This window comes from Choloepus didactylus, chromosome 2 (assembly GCF_015220235.1).
Source record: "Choloepus didactylus isolate mChoDid1 chromosome 2, mChoDid1.pri, whole genome shotgun sequence".
In the NCBI taxonomy this organism is placed as follows: domain Eukaryota; kingdom Metazoa; phylum Chordata; class Mammalia; order Pilosa; family Megalonychidae; genus Choloepus; species Choloepus didactylus.
In genome coordinates, this window is record NC_051308.1 from 209,625,154 (window position 1) to 209,648,924 (window position 23,771).

Sequence of the window (23,771 nt, forward strand, 5' to 3'; positions counted from 1 at the left end):
TTTTTTAAAAACTTCTATAACATTTTAGATAAAGCCCTGGGTTTTCTCAGGAATACTGTTGGTTGGGGCTTGACATACTGTGGCAATATGTAATATCTGGCTGAAGCTTGCATAAGAGTAACCTCCAGAATGACCTCTTGACTCTATTTGAAATTTCTTAGCCACTGAAACTTTTATTTTGTTACATTTCTTTTCCCCCTTTTGGTCAAGAAGGCATTGTCAATCACATGATACCAGGGCTTAGCTTCACCATTACATAAAAATAACAGATATACATAGCAACACATAAAGAAAACCCAAAACACCCCATATCCCTTATCCTGCCCGCCCCCTCAATTATTTACCCATAGTCCTGGTGTGGCACTAGTAAGTTGTTGTTTAATATATTCCTTTGCATGCAATAGGTAATTTTTCTTATATACCACTCTATTATTAATTCTTTGTACAAATGTCATACATTTGAAGTAGTTCATGCAAGAACTTATTTATATTTGTACTGTTAATTGGTGAAATATGTGACTTTAGACAACCTCTTTCAATCATAGTCACCTTCAGTAGGCACTATTACTTATAATCCTAATAATTAACTACCATCACCTGTATCCATTCGCAGATATTTAAGATCAACCTTGTTAATAAATCTGTACATATTAAGTAACTGCTTCCCCTTCTCTAGCTTCTGTCTATCTCTAGGTCCCCTATATTCTATATTTTATAACTCTGAGTTTACATTTTCTACATGGTTTATATTATGGAAATTATGTAATATCTATCCTTTTGTGTCTGGCTTATTTCACTCAGCATTATGTCTGCAAGGTTCATCCATGTTGTTGCATACTTCAGGAGCTCATTCCTTGTTATTGCTGCGTAATATTCCATCATATGTATACACCACATTTTGTTTATTCACTCTTCTGTTGATGGACATTTGGATAGTTTGCATCTTTTGGCAATTGTGACTAATGCTGCTATAAACATCGGTATGCAGATGTCTGTTTGTGTCCCTGCTTTCAGATCTTCTGGGTATATACCAAGTAGCAGAATTGCCAGGTTGTAGGGCAACTCGATATTTAATTTTCTGAGGAATTGCCAAACTGTCTTCCACAGCAGCTGTACCATTTTACATTCCCACCAGCAGTGGATAAGTGTTCCATTTTCTCCACAGCCTCTCTAACATTTGTGGTTTCCTGATTATTTAATAGCAGCCATTGTTATAGGTGTAAGAGGATATCTAATTGTGGTTTTGATTTGCATTTCTCTAATAGCTAATGAAGATGAATATCTTTTTATGTGCTTTTTAGCCATTTCTGTTTCTTCTTTGGAAAAATGTCTATTCATATTTTTTGCCCATTTTGTAATTGGGTTGTTTGTCTTTTTGTTGTTGAGTTGTGGAATTTTTTATATATACTGGTTATCAAATCCTTATCAGATATATGGTTTTCAAATATATTCTCCCATTGAGTTGGCTGCCTCTTCACCTTTTTGACAAAGTCCTGTGAATCACAGAAGTGTTCAGTCTTGAGGAGTTCTCATTTATCTAGTTTTTCTTTCATTGCTTATGCTTTGAGTGTAAGGTCTAAGAAGCTACCTCCTATTACTAGGCCTTGAAGATGTTTCCCTATATTTTCTTCTAGTATTTTTATGGTACTGACTTTTATATTTAGGTATTTAATCTACTTTGAGTTAATTTTTTTATGGGGTGTGAGTTAGGGATCCTCTTTATTCCTTTGGCTATAGATATCCAGTTCCAAATGAGACTTTTTTTGTAAAAAAAAACTTTAGAAAGTTCTAAGCCTAAGGAATTACTGTTAGTGTTTGGAAGACAAATTCTTTCTGTTGTCAGCGGTGAGGATTTAGGCACTCCTGCATCAGTGTTCCCAACTACTCTTGTTTGGGTGTTCAGAAAAATACAGAATCACTTTGGGAGTATGTTCTTGTACGTTTGTTTCCAAACTTAACTATACTTCAGAACCACTGGGAAATTAATTAAAAATAGATTCTAGGGCTCCATCCCCAGAAATTCTGATTCAGTAGGTCTTGAGTATTCTAGGTGATAACTGGGAAATGGGATCTGCTGATATGGTTATGGTATCTATCCTGTAAGTTCAAAGTGTATCATTCTTGTCTAATAACAATTCTTCAGTACAACACCCCCTTGAAGCCATTTTCTAAGGCACAGCCTTGTGAATGACTCACATATGGAAAGAACCTGCAGCTAGCTCTCCTGTCCTTTCCTGCCCTTGGCTGCACTAGATTGCCACAAAGCTGTCTTGGGCCAGCAGTGCCACACAGTGGTCAGCATAGGAAACTAAATTGCTCTATATCTTTATCTCCTTTCTTTACCTTCAGACAATTCAAACCACACCATGCTTTACCCTTCACCTGGTTTTTACTAGTCGTACCTTGGTTATTTATAACCTACCTATTCTCTGTTCTCATGAATATGTATGATCTCTTTAAACTCCATTCTTCCTTCTTTTTCTTCTAACTCTTGCCCAGATACTTCAGAAAAATCCTTCCTTTTCTTTCTTTGTATTTCTTTGTTTTGTGAACCAGAAATACAACCCTTGGCAATCAGAATTATGTTAGTGAATATAAATGAGTAGTCAGTGGGGTGGGGATGGGGGTGTAGTGATCCCTGGATATGTCTTAAAAGTGGTAGATTGATGTGTTTATCTTCTCTTCTTCCTTAAACTCTGATAAAGTGATAACAAAAGAATAAAAAGGAATAAACCCACAAGGACAAAGATAATAGGAGAGGAGATAAGAGATAATAAAAGATGTCACTGTGTTCTGGAAAGAGAGAAAGCAGATGAATAAGTGATAGGTGTTTTAGCAAAGCAGAAAAACTGAACTTTTTATCTGTTGAGGGATGTACTGACCAGAAAGGAGCAGGTTCCCTTTTTTCTATAGCCCAGGAAGGCTCAGAAATTAAACATATAAAATACTTGGAAGGTAGAGGTAAAGTGGGTAGAGCTAAAAACAGGTTTTCTTTGTTGGAAGTCTATGTAAGGAATGGTCAGACTCCCCAGTCCCTAACTTTCATATCCAAGTGACTCATCCTCCCGCCCTGAAAAAAGAAGCAAAATTTATTTTCTGGAGGCAATTTACTAGAGAAGCACCAGGCACAGGATGGTGGTAAGATGCGACACTGAAAATCCGTGCCCCTTCCTTCCACTCAGCTCCCAGAATGATAACAGCCAGGCTTATTATCTCCAAGGCAGAAATTTCCTAGGCAGAAATTCGGAGGACTCTTCTCTGGAAAAGAGAAAAGACCTACAACTTGACATTTTGGAGTCTTTCAACAAATTAGGACCCCTCCTGAATACCCTGTAGGGAAGTCACAAGCAGATCAGCTGCTCTTGCATGCAGAGATGTGTGGTATCTCACTTACATGGAGGAACAGGGAGCCAAGGACCACCAGATAGTTGTCTGAGGAAAGCTTCTAACATGAAAGACAGATCAAAACAAAGAAAAAGTAAAAAGAAAGAAACATGGCAATTCAAGGAGCAGAAAACACCTTAGTTTTAAAAACTAAGAAGCCAATAATTATTATCTTCAGAGAAATAAGAGATTTCATTCATGACACAAGAACAGAATGCTACTATAATCAACAGAGAGTAAGAGAGAGCTCTTAGAAATTAAAAATATGATAACTGAAATAAAACATTAGAGGTATTAGAGGATAAAGATGAGGAAACCTCCCAGAAGTTAGAACAGAACCTCAAAGAGCAGGAAAAAGGGAGAGAACAGATAAGGAAATTAGAGAAGCAGTTCAGGAAGTCCAAGATCTGACTAACAGGAGTTTCAAAAAGAGTACAAAAGGAAAGGGCGGATTGGAATGATCAAAGAACAAATACAAGAAAATTTCTCAGAACTAATGGTCATGAGTTTCTAGATGGAAAGGGCTCAGCAGGTATGCAGGGCAATGAATGCAAAAAACCCTCACCAAGTGTATTGCTATGAAATTTCAGGAACACTGGTGTTCTAGTTTGCTAATGCTGCAGAATGCAAAACACCAGAGATGGATTGGCTTTTATAAAAAGGGGGTTTATTTCGCTGCACAGTTACAGTCTTAAGGCCATAAAGTGTCCAAAGTAACACATCAGTAATCAGGTACCTTCACTGGAGGATGGCCAATGGCATCTGGAAAAACTCTGTTAGCTGGGAAGGCATGTGGCTGGCGTCTGCTCCAAAGTTCTGGTTTCAAAATGGCTTTCTCCCAGGACATTCCTCTCTAGCAAGCTTGCTTCTCTTCAAAACGTCACTCAAAGCTGCACTGAGTTCTTTCTCTTTGAGTTAGCACGTTTATATGGCTCCACTGATCAAGGCCCACCCTGAATGGGTGGGGCCACGCCTCCATGGAAATATCCCATCAGTTATAGTCTACAGTTGGGTGGGGCGCATCTCCATGCAAACAACCTAATCCAAACATTCCAACTTAATCCCCACCATTATGTCTGCCCCACAAGATTGCATCAAAGAATATGGCTTTTTCTGGGGGACATAATACATTCAAACAGGCACATTCCACCCCCTGGACCCCAGAAAAACATATTCTTTCCAAATACAAAATACATTCATCCCACAATACCACAGAAACTTAAATCATTTCAGTAACAATAGTTAAGTACAAGATTCCATCAAAATCAAATATAGGCGTGGTCAGTCCTAAGGCATACTTTTCCTTTAGCTTTGATCTGTGGACTTAGAACAAGTTATGTGCTTCCAGTATACAAAGGAGGGACATTCATAGGATAAACATTCCCATTGCCATAAGGAGATTCAGTAAGGAAAACAGGGTTAACAGGACCAAAACAGTTCCTAAAACCCTCAGGACAAACTCCAGTAGATTTCAGAGTCTGAGAGTCATTCACAGAATGATGTTGCATCCTTGGGGCTTGAGAGAGCGGGAGTCTAACCCTTCTTAAGGGTCTTTGTGGCAGCCCTTTCCGCTCCAAACACTTGGGTGAGTGCTCCAACATATCCACACATTGGGGAGACCACCTGCTCGGCCCCACCCTCCTCAAGCATCGGGGCAGCTCCCAGATTCCCTTCCATCTCCGGGGCACATGCTCAACCCCTTCAGAACAGTGTGGTGGCAGCCAAGCTCTCCCCAGTTCCCTGGGAATGTGCTCCACCCTCTTTGGGGCTTGGGGTGGCAAGACATTTCCTGAGCATCCAGGCAGAAGGCCTGCCCTCGACCTCCAGGGCAAACTCACCCTTTCCATGCATGTGGGCCACTCCGCTCTCCCAGCCCAAGACCTCTTGACTCCAGATCTCAACCTCCATGGCTCTGTCTTTGAAGAAATTTTTTCTTCAGTTTGTTCCTTGTCTGTCTTCTCCAGTCCAGACTGGCTATGGCTCTGTCTGTAAAGATCTCACAAAAATTCTGTTGGCTTCGCATGAAGCATGCAGGGGTCAAAACCATCAGACAACAGGAGTTTCCACAAATCCTTTCTGGATAATTCCATCTCCAGTCTTGCCTTGTTCTGAAATGTCAGCTGGGTTCCATGTTTGGTTACATCCTCACATTGGGCTGTAGCTTCTGGGATTCCACCCCCGGGAAGCTCATAGTTTTCCAAGCCATCAGCTTCTGGTTTCTTTGAACCCAAGAGTTCAGTTCTAAGTTTCTCTCTCTCTGCTCACATTTTACTATAAGCTGCAAGGAGAAGCCAGGATACATCCTCCACACGTAGTCTGGAGATCTCCTCAGCTAAGTATTCCAGGTTGTTGCTTCCAGATTCTTCCTTCCATTTGACACCAGGACTCAATTTTGCCAAATTCTCTGCCACTTTAAAACAAGGATCGCCTTTCTTCCAGCCCGCAACAACACTTTCATCATTTCTGTTCAAGGCCTTGTCAGAAGTATCTTTAGAGTCCATATTTCCATAAACAGTCTCTTTAAAGCAGTTTTGGCCTTTTCTATCAAGCTCCTCCCAATTCTCTCAGAATCTTCCTCTTACCCATTTAAAAAGCCATTCCAACATGTTTGGTATTTGCAAACTCAGCAGCAAAAGCACCCCACTTCTCTGGTACCAAAATCTATTCTAGTTTGCTAATGCTGCGGAATGCAAAACACCAGAGATGGATTGGCTTTTATAAAAGGGGGTTTATTTGGCTACACAGTTACAGTCTTAAGGCCATAAAGTTTCCAAGGTAACACATCAGTAATTGGGTACCTTCACTGGAGGATGGCCAGTGGCGTCCGGAAAACCTCTGTTAGCTGGGAAGGCATGTGGCTGGCATCTGCTCCAAAGTTCTGGTTTCAAAATGGCTTTCTCCCAGGACATTCCTCTCTAGCAAGCTTGCTTCTCTTCAAAACGTCACTCACAGCTGCACTGAGTTCCTTCTCTTTGAGTCAGCACGTTTATATGGCTCCACTGATCAAGGCCCACCCTGAATGGGTGGGGCCACGCCTCCATGGAAATATCCCATCAGTTATCATCTACAGTTGGGTAGGGCACATCTCCATGCAAACAACCTAATCCAAACATTCCAACTTAATCCCCACTATTATGTCTGCCCCACAAGATTGCATCAAAGAATATGGCTTTTTCTGGGGGACATAATACATTCAAACTGGCACAACTGGGTATAAATAGTAGATCCCACTGAGGCTACAGACAGAGAATTCAAAGGGCAGCAGACACCACCCCCAACCCCCAGATAGCCGTGCTGCTAGCTAGAAGGCAGTTGTGCCTTTGTATTTTGAGGAAAAATGATTTCCAACCTGGATTTCTATACTGAACCCTAAAGTAGCAATCAAGTGTGAAGGGAAAATAAAGACATCTACAGACAGGCAAAAAGAAGCAAACAAAAAAGACATTCCATACCCTCTTTCTGGGGGGTCCTTGGAGATCCCAGTTCTATCACTGTCTAGCTCTGTGACCTTAGGTATCTTTGAGCCTCTTCATTTTCCTCATCTCTAATATGAAGTTAATAATAGAACTTTCCTGCAGGGTTGTTTTGGGGATTAAACTAATTGGGTATAAAACATTTAGTGCAATTCTGAGTTCATATTAAATAGGGAAGTTTGGGCTATTATCCTAGGAATTTTGTTTTGAATTATTTATTCAAGTTTAGTTTTCTGTTTCTTTTATTATAAGTATTGCAACGGTTTTGATTTCTCTAACTTTCAGTCACAGTTGTGAAATAATTCTTTCACAATTTCATCAAATATTGAACTACTGATATATACCAAGCCTTATTATAGGTCCTGGGGATACAATAGAGAACAAGACAGTTAGGGTCACTGCTATCAGGAAGTAATGTACTGGTGGGGAAAGGGGGTCTCCAAGTAAACAGATATGCTAGATAACCTCTAATAGTGATAAGACCATGACAGAAATAAATAGGACTTGTGCCAGTTTGAATATATTGTGTCCCCCAAACTCCATTATCTTTGATGTAGTCTTGTGGGGCAGATGTTTTGGTGCTGATTAGATTTGCTTGCAATGTGCCCCACCCAGCTGTGGGTGATGACTCTGATGAGATATTCCCATGGAGGCATGGCCCCACCCATTCAGGGTGGGACTTGATCAGTGGAGCCATATAAATGAGCTGACTCAAAGAGAAGGAACTCAGTGCAGCTGTGTGTGACGTTTTGAAGAGGAGCAAGCTTGCTAGAGAGGAATGTCCTGGGAGAAAGCCATTTTGAAACCAGAACTTTGGAGCAGACGCCAGCCACATGCCTTCCCAGCTAACACAGGTTTTCTGGACGCCATCGGCCATCCTCCAGTGAAGGTACCCAATTACTGATGTGTTACCTTGGAAACTTTATGGCCTTAAGACTGTAACTGTGTAGCCAAATAAACCCCCTTTTATAAAAGCCAATCCATCTCTGGTGTTTTGCATTCCGCAGCATTAGCAAACTAGAACAGATTTTGGTACCATTGAAGTGGGGTGGTTTCGCTGCTGAGTTTGCAAATACCAAACATGTTGGAACGGCTTTTTTTTTTTTTTTTAAATAAAAGATTTGTTTTTATTATCAGTTTTTCGTATCAGATGCAAGTGTTAACAAAAATTAGAGACTAATGAAATCACTAGCATAGCACATTTGGGGACTCAGAAATATACCAGTTTACAGACGAATTGCTATAGGCAATAAAACAGTAAAAACTGTTTAATTAAGGACTTGAGCATTTAATAATATTTATAAGGGCTATTAAGACTAAGAAAGTATATAATCCAGGAACATTCTGCTATATCAAGTCATTGTTGTCTTTTTAGCTCATGTTGTTCGTTTTCTTTTTTTTTATCTTCATTTTATTGAGATATATTCACATACCACGCAGTCATACAAAACAAATCGTACTTTCGATTGTTTACAGTACCATTACATAGTTGTACATTCATCACCTAAATCAATCCCTGACACCTTCATTAGCACACACACAAAAATAACAAGAATAATAATTAGAGTGAAAAAGAGCAATTGAAGTAAAAAAGAACACTGGGTACCTTTGTCTGTTTGTTTCCTTCCCCTATTTTTCTACTCATCCATCCCTAAACTAGACAAAGTGGAGTGTGGTCCTTATGGCTTTCCCAATCCCAGTGTCACCCCTCATAAGCTACATTTTTATACAACTGTCTTCGAGATTCATGGGTTCTGGGTTGTAGTTTGATAGTTTCAGGTATCCACCACCAGGTACCCCAATTCTTTGGAACCTAAAAAGGGTTGTCTAAAGTGTGCGTAAGAGTGCCCACCAGAATGACCTCTCGGCTCCTTTTGGAATCTCTCTGCCACTGAAGCTTATTTCATTTCCTTTCATATCCCCCTTTTGGTCAAGAAGATGTTCTCCATCCCACGATGCCGGGTCTACATTCCTCCCCAGGAGTCATATTCCACGTTGCCAGGGAGATTCACTCCTCTGGGTGTCTGATCGCACGTAGGGGGGAGGGCAGTGATTTCACCTTTCAAGTTGGCTTAGCCAGAGAGAGAGGGCCACATCTGAGCAACAAAGAGGCATTCGGGAGGAGGCTCTTAGGCACAACCATAGGGAGGGCCTAGCCTCTCCTTTGCAGCAACCGTCTTCCAAGGGTAAACTTATGGTAGAGGGCTCAACCCATCAAACCACCAGTCCCCTATGTCTGTGGTCACGTTAGCAACCATCGAGGTTGGGTAGGCGAATACCCCTGCATTCTCCACAGGCTCCTCAAGGGGGCACTACATCTTTTTTTTTCCTTGTTTTCTTTTTTTTTTTTTTTTTAACTTTCCCTTCTTTTTTAAATCAACTGTATGAAAAAAAAGTTAAAAAGAAAACAAACATACAATAAAAGAACATTTCAAAGAGACCATAACAAGGGAGTAAGAAAAGACAACTAACCTAAGATAACTGCTTAACTTCCAACATGTTCCTACTTTACCCCAAGAAAGTTACATAATATAGCAACATTTCTGTGAACTTGTTCCTACTATATCCATCAGAAATTAACAGACCATAGTCATTCCTGGGCATCCCCAGAACGTTAAATAGCTTATCTGTTCTTCTTGGATTATTGTTCCCCCTTCCTTAATTGCTCTCTATTGCTAGTTCCCCTACATTCTACATTATAAACCATTTGTTTTACATTTTTCAAAGTTCACATTAGTGGTAGCATATAATATTTCTCTTTTTGTGCCTGGCTTATTTCGCTCAGCATTATGTCTTCAAGGTTCATCCATGTTGTCATATGTTTCACGAGATCGTTCCTTCTTACTGCCGCGTAGTATTCCATCGTGTGTATATACCACATTTTATTTATCCACTCATCTGTTGAAGGACATTTGGGTTGTTTCCATCTCTTGGCAATTGTGAATAATGCTGCTATGAACATTGGCGTGCAGATATCTGTTCGTGTCACTGCTTTCCGACCTTCCGGGTATATACCGAGAAGTGCAATCGCTGTATCGAATGGTAACTCTATGTCTAGTTTTCTAAGGAACTGCCAGACTGACTTCCAGAGTGGCTGAACCATTATACAGTCCCACCAACAATGAATAAGAGTTCCAATTTCTCCACATCCCCTCCAGCATTTGTAGTTTCCTGTTTGTTTAATGGCAGCCATTCTAATCGGTGTTAGATGGTATCTCATTGTGGTCTTAATTTGCATCTCTCTAATAGCTAGTGAAGCTGAACATTTTTTCATGTGTTTCTTGGCCATTTGTATTTCCTCTTCAGAGAACTGTCTTTTCATATCTTTTGCCCATTTTATAATTGGGCCGTCTGTACTATTGTCATTGAGTTGTAGGATTTCTTTATACATGCAAGATATCAGTCTTTTGTCAGATACATGGTTTCCAAAAATTTTTTCCCATTGAGTTAGCTGCCTCTTTACCTTTTTGAGAAATTCCTTTGAGGTGCAGAAACTTCTAAGCTTGAGGAGTTCCCATTTATCTATTTTTTCTTTTGTTGCTTGTGCTTTGGGTGTAAAGTCTAGGAAGTGGCCGCCTAATACAAGGTCTTGAAGATGTTTTCCTACATTATCTTCTAGGAGTTTTATGGTACTTTCTTTTATATTGAGATCTTTGGTCCATTTTGAGTTAATTTTTGTGTAGGGGGTGAGGTAGGGGTCCTCTTTCATTCTTTTGGATATGGATATCCAACTCTCCCAGCCCCATTTGTTGAAAAGACCATTATGACTCAGTTCAGTGACTTTGGGGGCCTAATCAAAGATCAGTCGGCCATAGATCTGAGGGTCTATCTCTGAATTCTCAATTCGATTCCATTCATCTATATGTCTATCTTTGTGCCAGTACCATGCTGTTTTGGCAAGTGTGGCTTTATAATAAGCTTCAAAGTCAGGGAGTATAAGTCCCCCCACTTCGTTTTTCTTTTTTAGAGTGTCTTTAGCAATTCGAGGCATTTTCCCTTTCCAAATAAATTTGATAACTAGCTTTTCCAAGTCTGCAAAGTAGGTTGTTGGAATTTTGACTGGGATTGCATTGAATCTGTAGATGAGTTTGGGTAGAATTGACATCTTAATGACATTTAGTCTTCCTATCCATGAACATGGAATATTTTTCCATCTTTTAAGGTCCCCTTCTATTTCTTTTAGTAGAGTTATGTAGTTTTCTTTGTATAGGTCTTTTCCATCTTTGGTTAAGTTTATTCCTAGGTACTTGATTTTTTTAGTTGCTATTGAAAATGGTATCTTTTTCTTGAGTGTCTCTTCAGTTTGTTCATTTCTAGCATATAGAAATATTACTGACTTATGTGCATTAATCTTGTATCCCGCTACTTTGCTAAATTTGTTTATTAGCTCTAGTAGCTGTATCGTCGATTTCTCAGGGTTTTCTAGATATAAGATCATATCATCTGCAAACAATGACAGTTTTACTTCTTCTTTTCCAATTTGGATGCCTTTTATTTCTTTGTCTTGCCGGATTGCCCTGGCTAGCACTTCCAGCACAATGTTGAATAACAGTGGTGACAGCGGGCATCCTTGTCTTGTTCCTGATCTTAGAGGGAAGGCTTTCAGTCTCTCACCATTGAGTACTATGCTGGCTGTGGGTTTTTCATATATGCTCTTTATCATGTTGAGGAAGTTTCCTTCAATTCCTACCTTTTGAAATGTTTTTATCAAAAAGGGATGTTGGATTTTGTCAAATGCTTTTTCAGCATCTATTGAGATGATCAATTGATTTTTCCCTTTTGACTTGTTAATGTGTTGTAATACATTGATTGATTTTCTTATGTTGAACCATCCTTGCATGCCTGGAATGAACCCCACTTGGTCATGGTGTATGATTTTTTTAATGTGTCTTTGGATTCAATTTGCAAGTATTTTGTTGAGGATTTTTGCATCTATATTCATTAGGGAGATTGGCCGGTAGTTTTCCTTTTTTGTAGCATCTTTGCCTGGTTTTGGTATTAGATTGATGTTAGCTTCATAAAATGAGTTAGGTAGTGTTCCATTTTCTTCAATGTTTTGAAAGAGTTTGAGTAAGATTGGTGTCAGTTCTTTCTGGAAAGTTTGGTAGAATTCCCCTGTGAAGCCATCTGGCCCTGGGCATTTATTTGTGGGAAGATTTTTGATGACTGATTGGATCTCTTTGCTTGTGATGGGTTGGTTGAGGTCTTCTATTTCCTCTCTGGTCAGTCTAGGTTGTTCATATGTTTCCAGGAAATTGTCCATTTCCTCTACATTATCCAGTTTGTTGCCATACAGTTGTTCATAATATCCTCTTATAATTTTTTTAATTTCTTCAGGATCTGCAGTTATGTCACCTTTTTCATTCATTATTTTGTTTATATGGGTCTTCTCTCTTTTTGATTTTGTCAGTCTAGCTAGGGGCTTGTCAATCTTGTTGATCTTCTCAAAGAACCAACTTTTGGTGATATTTATCCTCTCTATTGTTTTTTTGTTCTCTATGTCATTTATTTCTGCTTTAATCCTTGTTATTTCTTTTCTTCTACTTGGTTTAGGATTGGTTTGCTGTTCATTTTCTAGCTTCTTCAGTTGATCCATTAGTTCTTTGATTTGGGCTCTTTCTTCCTTTTTAATATATGCGTTTAGTGCTATAAATTTCCCCCTTAGCACTGCTTTTGCTGCATCCCATAGGTTTTGGTATGTTGTGTTCTCATTTTCATTCGTCTCTATATATTTAGCAATTTCTCTTGCTATTTCTTCTTTAACCCACTGATTATTTAGGAGTGTGTTGTTTAACCTCCAGGTATTTGTGAATTTTCTAAGTCTCTGATGGTTATTGACTTCTAATTGTATTCCATTGTGGTCAGAGAATGTGCTTTGAATAATTTCAATCTTTTTAAATTTATTGAGGCTTGTTTTATGTCCTAGCATATGATCTATTCTGGAGAAAGTTCCGTGAGCACTAGAAAAGTATGTGTATCCTGGTGATTTGGGATGTAATGTCCTGTATATGTCTGTTAAATCTAATTCATTTATCAGATTGTTTAGGTTTTCAATTTCCTTATTGGTCTTCTTTCTGGTTGATCTATCTATAGGAGAGAGTGATGTGTTGAAGTCTCCCACAATTATTGTGGAAACATCAATTGCTTCCTTTAGTTTTGCCAGTGTTTCTCTCATGTATTTTGTGGCACCTTGGTTGGGTGCATAGACATTTACGATTGTTATTTCTTCTTGCTGAATTGCCCCTTTTATTAGTACGTAGTGGCCTTCTTTGTCTCTCAAAACATCCCTGCATTTGAAGTCTATTTTATCTGAGATTAATATTGCTACACCTGCTTTCTTTTGGCTGTAGCTTGCATGAAATATTTTTTTCCATCCTTTCACTTTCAGTTTCTTTGTGTCCCTGTGTCTAAGATGAGTCTCTTGTATGCAACATATTGATGGTTCATTTTTTCTGATCCATTCTGCGAATCTTTATCTTTTAATTGGGGAGTTTAATCCATTTACATTCAACGTTATAACCGTGAAGGCATTTCTTGAATCAGCCATCTTATCCTTTGGTTTATGTTTGTCATATTTTTCCCCTCTCTCTATTAATATCCTTTATTGTACCCATACCGAATCTCTTTAGTACTGAACCTTTCTCCAAGTCTCTCTGTCCTTTCTTTGTTTCTCTGTCTGTAGGGCTCCCTTGAGTATCTCCAGTAGGGCAGGTCTCTTGTTAGCAAATTCTCTCAGCATTTGTTTGTCTGTGAAAAATTTAAGCTCTCCCTCAAATTTGAAGGAGAGCTTTGCTGGATAAAGTATTCTTGGCTGGAAATTTTTCTCACTCAGAATTTTAAATATATCGTGCCACTGCCTTCTCACCTCCATGGTGCCTGCTGAGTAGTCACTACTTAGTCTTATGCTGTTTCCTTTGTATGTGGTGAATTGCTTTTCTCTTGCTGCTTTCAGAACTTGCTCCTTCTCTTCTGTGTTTGACAGTGTGATCAGTATATGTCTTGGTGTGGGTTTATTTGGATTTATTCTATTTGGGGTTCGCTGAGCATTTATGATTTGTGTATTTATGTTGTTTAGAAGATTTGGGAAGTTTTCCCCAACAATTTCTTTGGATACTCTTCCTAGACCTTTACCCTTTTCTTCCCCTTCTGGGACACCAATGAGTCTTCTATTCGGACCTTTCATATTATCTATCATATCCCTGAGGTCCATTTCGATTTTTTCAGTTTTTTCCCCATTCTTTCTTTTATGCTTTCATTTTCCATTCTGTCATCTCCCAGGTCACTGATTCGTTGTTCAGCTTCCTCTAGTCTTGTACTATGAGTGTCCAGAATCTTTTTAATTTGGTCAACAGTTTCTTTAATTTCCATAAGATCATCCATTTTTTTATTTAGTCTTGCAATGTCTTCTTTATGCTCTTCTAGGGTCTTCTTGATTTCCTTTGTCTCCCGTACTATGGTCTCATTGTTCATCTTTAGTTCTTTGAGTAGCTGCTCTAGGTGCTGTGTCTCTTCTGGTCTTTTGATTTGGGTGCTTGGGCTTGGGTTATCCATATCGTCTGGTTTTTTCATATGCTTTATAATTTTCTGTTGTTTTTGGCCTCGTGGCATTTGCTGAACTTGATAGGGTTCTTTTAGGATTTGTAGACCAATTGAAGTCCTTATCTCTAATTTATCAGATCTACAGCTTCGTGGAGTACACTTTCTCTAACTAACCAGCAGGTGGCATCCACGAGCCAGCTGTTCTCCACAAGCCAGTTCTCCCCTGCTTAGCCTTTTTGGTGAGTGGGGGAGTGAGTCTTGTGGGGTCCAATTGGTGTACCAAGCTTGCGTGTGTAGTTGGTGTTGCCTGCCCTGTATATGGGGCGTGTTTCTGGGCAGTCAGGGAGGGGGGGGTGGCCCTAACAATCAAATCTCCCTGGTGATCCTGGAGTTTTAAAGCTGCTGCAATAGTCTAATCCTTCAGTTCAGTCCTGCCACAGTGTGTCTCTGCCACTGACCCACAAGTCCTTGGTATTGGCGTATGGCTCCTGAGACTTGCAAGTGGGCCCCTCTTCCAGGCCGTGCACCCCGGGTCCTCTGTTGAGGGATGACTGTGCTATGTCACAGGTGAGTGCCGTTCCCCCAGGGCAGTTCTGGGCTGCTGGGCTGTGTAGGGAGGCTCCCAGTCTGCTGAAATGATGGAGATTTCGCTGATCTCAGCAGTTCCACGTTTTCATGAGTGTTGTATGAAGTATGCCCAAAGTCAGATTGCTCTGTGGTGTCCAGTCCACGCAGTTCCTGGCTTTCTACCTACTTTCCTGGAGCAGTAACTTGGGGGCTTCCAGATTCCTCCACGTTTAGTTCTGTCTAAAGACAGGAGAAGTCGACACCGACAGGACAGAGTCCCAAGGCCAGCGACCTGAGCGTCCCGTCAACCCGCAAGCCTGCGGCAGCGGCCAGACCGCATCCTCATGGCAACGCCTCAAAGCGCCGGTTTGAATGCCCGCGCCGACTCCCGCGTGCCGGCTGCCTAGCACCGTCCACCAATGGACATCTAAGGGACTCGTTGACGCTCGCTGCCTTCTCCCCTAGAAGACCAATCGGGAATCGGAAGAAACAGCGGATTGGCTTTTATAAAGGGAGTTTATTTGATTACAAAGTTACAGTCTTAAAGCCGTAAAATGTCCAAAGTAATGCATCAACAATAGGGTACCTCCACAGATGAACACCGTTGGCATCTGGAAAACCTCTGTCAGCTGGGAAGACACAGGCACGTGGCTGGCATCTGCTCCAGGGTTCTGGTTTCAAAATGATTTTCTCCTCTCTTAGCTGTAGCTGCAAGCTCCTTCTGTCTGATCTCTTACATAGTTAGTGCTCTAGTAAACTAATCAAGGCCCATGCTGAATGGGTGGGGCCATGCCTCCATGGAAATTATCTAATCAGAGTTATCACCTACAGTTGGGTGGGTCACATCTCCATGGAAACAACCTAATCCAAAGATTCCAACCTAATCAACACTAATATGTCTGCCCCCACAAATTGCATGAAGGAACATGGCATTTAGGGGAACATAATACATCCAAACCGGCACAAATCCTCTGTATAGGACACTGGTCTGAGAATCTTGTGCATTTCTTCATTAAAGGGGCTAGTATTGAAAATGCTGCGTTGTGGCAGGTAGGCTTTCCATTTGGTCAGTGTGCTTAGTTGGGCACTGCCAGAGTGTGGCTTCGAAGTTGTTTCAATTATCCACCCCTGAATAGGGATGGCCATTTTTAAGGTGACTGGGTATCTTTGTGTCAGTCCCTCCACTTACAATAAGGCATTATATGCAGAACACAACTGTTTTTTTAGGGGGCTGTATCTCAGTTCTGCCCCTTTCTATAATTGTGATCAAAAGGTAAGAGGCATTTGTTTGGAATGTTACCTCTGACACAGACCCCACCCAAAGCCAGTAATTAGTGCTGGCTACATCCAATTCACAGGGGAGGTCTGGATCTGTGCCCCCCAGTGCTTGTGCCTGTGCTATTGCCCTTTTTGCCTTTTTAAATTCAGCCTGTTGGGAGGTATTCCATTCCCAGGGATAGCCTTTCCTAATCAAAACATACAAAGGTTTTAACATTTGGTGTAAGTGAGGAACAAAGTTCTCCAATACGCCAACAACCCCAAGAAAGTCATTAGTTTGTGGCAACGGGAAACATTGCACCTTAAAGAGAGTAATTGATTAGTGAAATAGTTACTCTTGCAGGACCTTCCCACTTAGCCAAGTCCTTTGCCAGGAGATTGTGGCAGATGGTCAGGCTATGTACATAGCCTTGGGGAAGCACAGTAAAAGTCTGTTGACCTCCCCAGGAGAAGGTGAATGCAAGCTGGCCTGATTTTCCTAGAGAGATACTAAAAAAAGCATTAGCAAGATTCAATACAAAATGACATTGACATAATTAGGTTCAAACGTCTTGTAATAAACCAGCGATGTTTGGGACTGTGGCATGCAATGGTGGTGTTACCTTGCTTAACTCTCGATAATCTACTGTCGCGTGCTATCTTCCATCAGGCTTTTGTACTGACATACAAAACAGTTGATAGGCCTATGGGTGGGTATTATTATCTCTACCCACTCCAACACTTTGATGGTGGCTGAGATTTTTTGGTGCCCTCCTAGAAGTTTATATTGTTTTGTAGCCATAACCCTCCGAGGGTACTTTTACAGGGGACCATTTTGCCTGCCCCTTTAAGACCACTTTGATCACTCTACATGGGAGGTGGAATTCCCCTATAGTGGTCTGCAGTGTGGCATTCTGGAGATGATCAATTCTTAAAATGTATTCCAGTAAAGGAGAGATATATACTGTATTAAAAAAAAAATTTTAACAAACATGGCCTATTTTGCATTTTTTCTATGCCTACCATTTTTAATTGACAGGCCTGGTAGACAAAAAGAATTTTAAACTATACCTCCCTTATCTTTTTTTTTTTTTTTTTTTTTTTGGGTAAAACACTCTGCCTTTATTTGGCTAAATGACAAGAGCCAAAATAACTCTGAACAAACTAATAACACTCAGACAGGAAAATAATATACTGAACACCAATTGAGGAGAACTTTTCTGTGGACTCTGGCTTTGGTGATGAGGCTAACACTCATGCTAAGGCCAGCATTTCTTTCTAAGACACTTTTTTCTTTTCAGGATCCTCATTACAAAACAATCCAATAAATCAAGTCTCTGTGTTCCAAACATTCAATGCCTCCTGAAGAAGGGTGGGAAGGCCCACTTCAAATCTAAAGGAACACAACCTGAGTCATCGTAACCCAATATTTAATGTTAAATGTGTTGCTTCTGTTTTCTACCTCAATCTGAACACTAACATAAAACTTTGGCAACAGAAAATCTTTCTTTTTTATTTTTAAGGAAATATTTAATAACACAATCCCAAGAACATGTTCTACTTATTTATTTGGAAAAATAGAAGCTAGGGACCACTCTTTATCCCATGACAATATGTTGTATGAGAGAAAACAAAAACAATCATTGTTATGACTTTGAAAAATATTACCTTTAAAAATACTTATATTGATAAGCTTTAAAAAAAATACTGTTAAAAACATTGTTAAGGGAATTTTTTTTCTACCTGTATTACTGGTTCAACTTCTGGTGAGAGGTATGCTAACAGAAAATTTAGAAGCTATGGCTTTTAGGGAATTAAAGTAAAGCAGCAAAATATAATTGATTTGGAAAGATTCCAGAAAAGAGATCTGGAATAGGATTAAAAAGGCAATAAGCTCCAGAAAAGTTATCCACAAGCCAAGATAATGCAGAAATAGAGTATCAAAAGCACTGTGAAGACCCATTGTGAAGTGAATATCCAGAGATTGCTTTACACCCTGTCTGGTCACAAGTAAAATAAAAACGTAACTTGGGTGCTGCCTCAGAAGTCATCAGCAATGGAAAAGGTAAAAAAAAGTTATAATATTTTTTCTCCTCTTCAGGAGTTTCAACCTCCACTCATCCCTAACCTTCTTACCTAAGCTTCGTAAAAATGATGGTCTTTGGATCTAGCTCCCAGAGGCAACTGCAGCAGCACAAATGATCCATTTCTATTCCTCTAAAGATTCAACTTCAATACTGCAGTACTCCTGAGTCTAGTGTATGAAAAGAGCAAACTTTCTGCCCAGGTCACCACAAAGTAATTGCTGAAATAGCACATCCTCAGATTGGCTATGGGGCTTTTATCTCCAGCCACCTTCTATCTTGCAGACAGAAGCTCTGAGACCAACCAACTTTTAAAGTTCTCTTGTGTATAGGACTGTTTCCTTGTGTATAGAACTCAGGGAAATAGCTCCATAGCCTCAAACATTAATATTTGAAGACTTATGGATTACAGGCGTGTCTGTGGTATGCAAACTAACCTTATTTAATTAGGTCAGTGATCAAATAATGCATCAATTCCAACAGCTTCTTCCATCTACCCACCCTTGCCCAGCACCTTGGATCACATTTATCCCAAGGTATTTAATATGATTTAATCTCTATATCTGCCATAAAAGTTTTTGCCTTCAGTCAAAATTATTTGAAAATTTTCTAGTGTTAGAGACTGAGGCAGTAGCTCACCAAAAGGGGTGGGAGAATCTTCCAAGAACTTGTACACATGCTGGCCCTAGCAGTCTCACAGGTGATTAGCCTGGAGCTCATATTCCAGGTAAAGGAAATGCTAAAAGAAGCCCACTGAAAGAGCGGAGGAGGAAGACTCAAGCATTTGGGGCCCAGACAACATACCTGAGAGGAATGACTGCAGGGGGAAAAACCACATTCTGAGCATGTCCCTTTCCAAATACCCTTGGGTAAAATGTGCTTCGAGGGAACAAGTACCAGAGAGAATAAGCCAGACAGAAATAGGCAAAATTCCCAAAGACAGAAGCCTGATGCAGAAAAGTTAAAATATGTGATCATATGAAGCTGGGTAATATGGGAAAACATTAACTTCAATTGTTTCAAAAAAAAGATCCTAAGCCAAAGCTTGTGTGAATCAGATTTGACAGTAGAAATAGCACTTGATGAGAAGAATTTGAAGTGCAGTTTTCATAGGCCATTAGGATAACAAGAGGTTTCCCCCTCTTTGTTCCTTTACTTTGCCATGCTCTGCCTCTCTGGGTGATCTGGGTTTTAAGAACCTAGGTAGTTCTGCTGTGCAGGCAGGCAATGATTCCAGCCTCTGACTCTCAAGCAGAAGAGCCAGTTTCACCAGAAAGTGTTCAAGGAAGGGACTGTGGGAGGATCACAGCATTAGCAGAGGGACAAGAAAAATATGAAATGTGGGTTTCTTGGCTGAAAACACTAAAACTCTACCCTAAGAAGGGGTGTTTATGAGTAACAGGGGGTGGGGCCTGGAATAGGCAATTTTCTCCTGAATCCAGCTACACGATTACTGGTGGTTGATCTGCTAGGTCATGTAGCTGAGGAGACAGGATGCTGCAGGTTTAAAAATCAGCTCATGCTCAACAGCACAGTGTGAAGTGTCAGCATTCTTTGATGTACAGTTTAAGTGGTGAGTCCCCCTGAGCAACCTAACAGGAGTGGTGGGACCATAACCACCAGGCACATGGGAGCAAATGCCAGGAAGTGAAGCTACCTACTTCTACAATGTGAACCCATGCTTTGTGTCCTGCTGAGGGGCAGGGGAGGAAGTCCCTTCCAGCTGCAGATCTCAAAGGGAAAGAAACACTCTGTGGAGCACTGGCTCCAGTTAAGAGCATTCTTAAGAGGGGAAGAGGTCAAGATAAGGCTGTTGCTTTAGAAAGGGAGGGGTTTCCTTATGCTGTTGCCTCTATGTTCTGTGCAAACCTCTCTAAATACTTAATATGGCTCTGAGCAACATGAATTAACAGACCATGTTCAAACTGCAGACATCTGTAAAGTATTCTTTGTAAAAAGCTAGGTAATATCATTGAAATTAGGGTAATAGGGCCAGGGACTTACTCCCAGCAGGAAATTAATCTAAACTGAATTTGTATTGGACTGAGTATAGTCCTCCTTCCTCAATCATAGCAACCCCCAAAGTACTCCTTTTTTTTTTTTTTTACAGCACCCGGTATTCCATCCTTTTTTTTAAAGGTACACTGTAGTAAAGAGATTGCCAAGGGCTCTCAAATAACTGGGTAACAGAGTTTTCTGAGAAGAGCATGGCAGAAAGACTACAGATGATGCCATGTGGTCTGGTGCCATCCCCATCAGTGTTTTCATGGATCCCACTGGGTCCAGCAAGAAACTCCTCAAGGAGTAAGAAAAGTTAGGCTCAGAGCTCCTTCTTCCCACATTGGCACATGTGCCAGCAATACATTTAGGGTGTGTCTGACTGAATTATTCAGCTTTTAGCTTTTTTTAAAGGAAATCAAAATTACGATAACCCCCTTCCCAACCATGGCCCCCAAATCACCCATCAACATGGCCCATTGCTTAAAGGACTTGGCAAGTCAGTTTGCTTCAGAACAGAAGGCAAACACTATAGTGTGAAGAAAAGGCCTCTGGGTAGATACACCACTTCCTCCTTCTGCCCACTCTTCAGGGGCAAAATATTAGTTCTACTTACTCCATTTGAAAGACTAATTTTCTTTAAATTAATAAAAATGACAATTTCCCTGTCAAGATCACATGAATACAAACAGTAAAGCAAAGTCCTTGGAGAGGGTAGAGGGATGCAGAACAGGCTTCTAAGGTGTAGTCAGCCTCCTCCTTGGTGTGGGCGATTGATACCTCTTGGAGGATGGGCTGTTTGGTTCCCCCATCCCAGATCCTCTTGCCCCAAAACTCTCCTTTGTAGTTGTCCTTGGGTTTAGTGTTGGGATCACAATTTGGAATTCAACAGAGAGCCTCTGAAAGTGATAGGCCAAAGGAAGGGGAAAGGGAAGGAGGAATGGCAAATTAGTCCTCTTCATCCTCACTGATATCATAGGCTGCAGCCTTGTGCCTGGAGAGGTTTGCTGGAGAGGAAGGTGGGGAAGTCTTGCCAGAGAAGGGCCATCGAAAAGGGGAAGGGGAACGTTCACGAGTAGGGCTGCTGCTGGGACTCTGCTTTGGACTGATGGCCTGCAGCATCCGGCCTTTTCCTTTCAGCATATGTTTCAGTGCTCCTTCAGGACCAAACATTTCCAGGAAACTTCCAATGAATTCTCGGGATTTCTCCTCCCATTTTTGAATGAGGTCAATGCTTTTTTCCTCTACCTTCTGAACAAATTCTTTTGACCTTTCTTCCACGTCTTTCACTTTCTTCTTTACTTTGTCAATCCGCTCCTGCAAATGGTATTTCTTCTCATTGATAAAGCTGACATTGAGCTCCTTAGCTGTGTAGCCTCTGTGTAGGTTTCGTCTCGCATACACATCGTAGTCCCGGACAATTCGGGTGATGATGTCTGATGTGGAGATACCTTCTGTCCTCTGTGTTGGAGCAAACATGCCTGCTTCCTTGATGTGCTTATAAACATCATCACTCCCAGCAGAAGAATAAGGGATGTCATCATGGGCTACAAAATCAATCCGGTGTTCTGCCAGGAACTCGGGTGTCAGGGTCCAGGGGGCATTCCTCACCACTTCATCCACATAGCGGCAATGCTGCACTGCATCGTAGCGCTCATTTTCATTCATCACCGTGAAACCTTTGAAGTTGTGCGTCAGCTCATCACTGCAGACTCCCACAATGAGATATGTATTAGGGAAAAGGTTCTTTGCTTGCATCAGAGCCCGGGCATGACCAGAGTGAAATAAGTCAAATATTCTATCTGCATAAACTCTCACAGGCCAGTCATAAGGAGTTCCTCTGCAGGCTTCTTCCATAGTTACCCTGACATAAGGCTTACTAGAGTCAACTTTAATTTCATCAGAAAAAGGAGCTGGCTGCCGTAAGCCTACTGCAGAGCGTGGCACTTTTGAAGGAATTCCATCTTCCTGTGTTGCCCCATTGGGTCCAGGTGCCTCTTTCCTCCTCTTTCTTGCATTGACTTTGGCTGAACTGTGTGTGTCCATCTTCCTTTAACTGCAACTCACACTCGCCGGTGCCCCTGCCCCGTAGGATTTCTGTCCGGCGCCGCGTCACGGACTAGGGAAGTTGAGGAGGTTGCGGGGAGACGCCCGGGAAAGGTAGCTCATGAACAGCGGACCGGAAGTCCCCTCTATTGAGTGCTCCCTATATGCTTAGTGTACTGTGCTTTGTACTTGGCACATTGTTTCATACAGCAGAAGCGTGGTCCTTGCTCTTATGGAAAGTCAATCCTAGTGGTGAAGATGCACAATAAACAATGCATACACATATACACATGCATGCATGGACATACCTTTTGTATGAGTACTATAAAGCAAAAGAATTTGATGTTGTGAGGGAGAATAACTTTGTGGTTGTGAAGATGTGGATGTACTTTACATTGGAATGTCAGGAAAGATCTCTCTGGTTTGACATCTTGCTGGGGTGTGAAGTGTGCTGGTTTGAATCTGTTATGTACCCCAGAAAAGCCTATGTTCTTATAATTCATCCCTGTGGGGGCAGACCTTTTGTGGGTGGGACCTTTTGATTAGGTTGTCCATAGAGATGTGACCCAACCCATTCAAGATGGGTCTTAATCCTTATTGGAGTCCTTTAAGAGAGCTCATGAAGAGAGAGAGCTTAGAAAGAAAACGCCCTGGGAGAAGCAAGAAGAACCCACAGAAACTGAGAGAGCCATTTTGATAACAGAGCCCAGGGGAGAAGGGCCACCAGACATCGCCATGTGCCTTCTCATGTGACCGAGGAAACCTGGATGCCAGAAGCCTTTCCTTACTGAAGGTATCTTCCTCTTGATGCCTTAATTAGGACATTGTCATGGTCTTAGAACTATAAATTTGTAACCTAATAAATCCCCGTTGAAAAAGCCAACCCATTTCTGGTATACTGCATTCCGGCAGCTTTAACAAACCAAAACACGAAGGATAAGGAAACAGCCATGCAAAGAATGAAGAGCATACCAGGAAGAAGGAAGAGCCTATATGAAGGTCTGAAGGAAGGAAAGGCCTTGGGGAGTTCCTACAATTGAAAGAAGGCCAATGAGACTGAATAGCAAGAGGGATAGTGGAGGTTGGGGGAAGAGGAGTTGGGCAGATGGCAATGCCTAGATAATCATGACCATTGCAGGCAAGTGGAAGCCACTGAAAAAACTTTACACTACCAGGGTTTATGTGGTGAATCATTAAAACAAAACTGGGGGGAAAAAATCAATTGACCATGGATATGAGGGTTTATTTTTGAACTCAGTTCTGTACACTTGGTCTGTCTGTCCTTGTGTCAGTATCATTTTGTTTTGATTATTGTAGCTTTGTAATAAGTCTTGAAATAAGGAAGTATGAGTCCTCCAACTTTGTTCTTTTTCATGATGGTTTTGGCTATCCAGGGTCCCCTTGCCCTTCCATATGAATTAGA

General features: G+C 41.0%; 2 protein-coding genes across 2 annotated transcripts in view; one reads left to right on the plus strand and one right to left on the minus strand.

The window, feature by feature from the left end:
* The window catches only part of PPT1 (palmitoyl-protein thioesterase 1), a 46,788-nt gene that overhangs the window by 14,596 nt on the left and 8,421 nt on the right, over nucleotides 1–23,771 (plus strand). The window lies entirely within an intron of this gene.
* LOC119527508 (choline-phosphate cytidylyltransferase A-like) lies at nucleotides 20,482–22,872 on the minus strand. Its single transcript, XM_037827594.1, has one exon. It carries the CDS (start codon nucleotides 22,346–22,348, stop codon nucleotides 21,251–21,253), a length of 1,098 nt encoding a protein of 365 aa, XP_037683522.1. The 5' UTR covers nucleotides 22,349–22,872; the 3' UTR covers nucleotides 20,482–21,250.

Excerpts from the sequence above, each read along its gene's own strand:
- LOC119527508 (XM_037827594.1), bottom strand. The coding sequence starts at position 22,348 with ATGGACACACACAGTTCAGCCAAAGTCAATGCAAGAAAGAGGAGGAAA.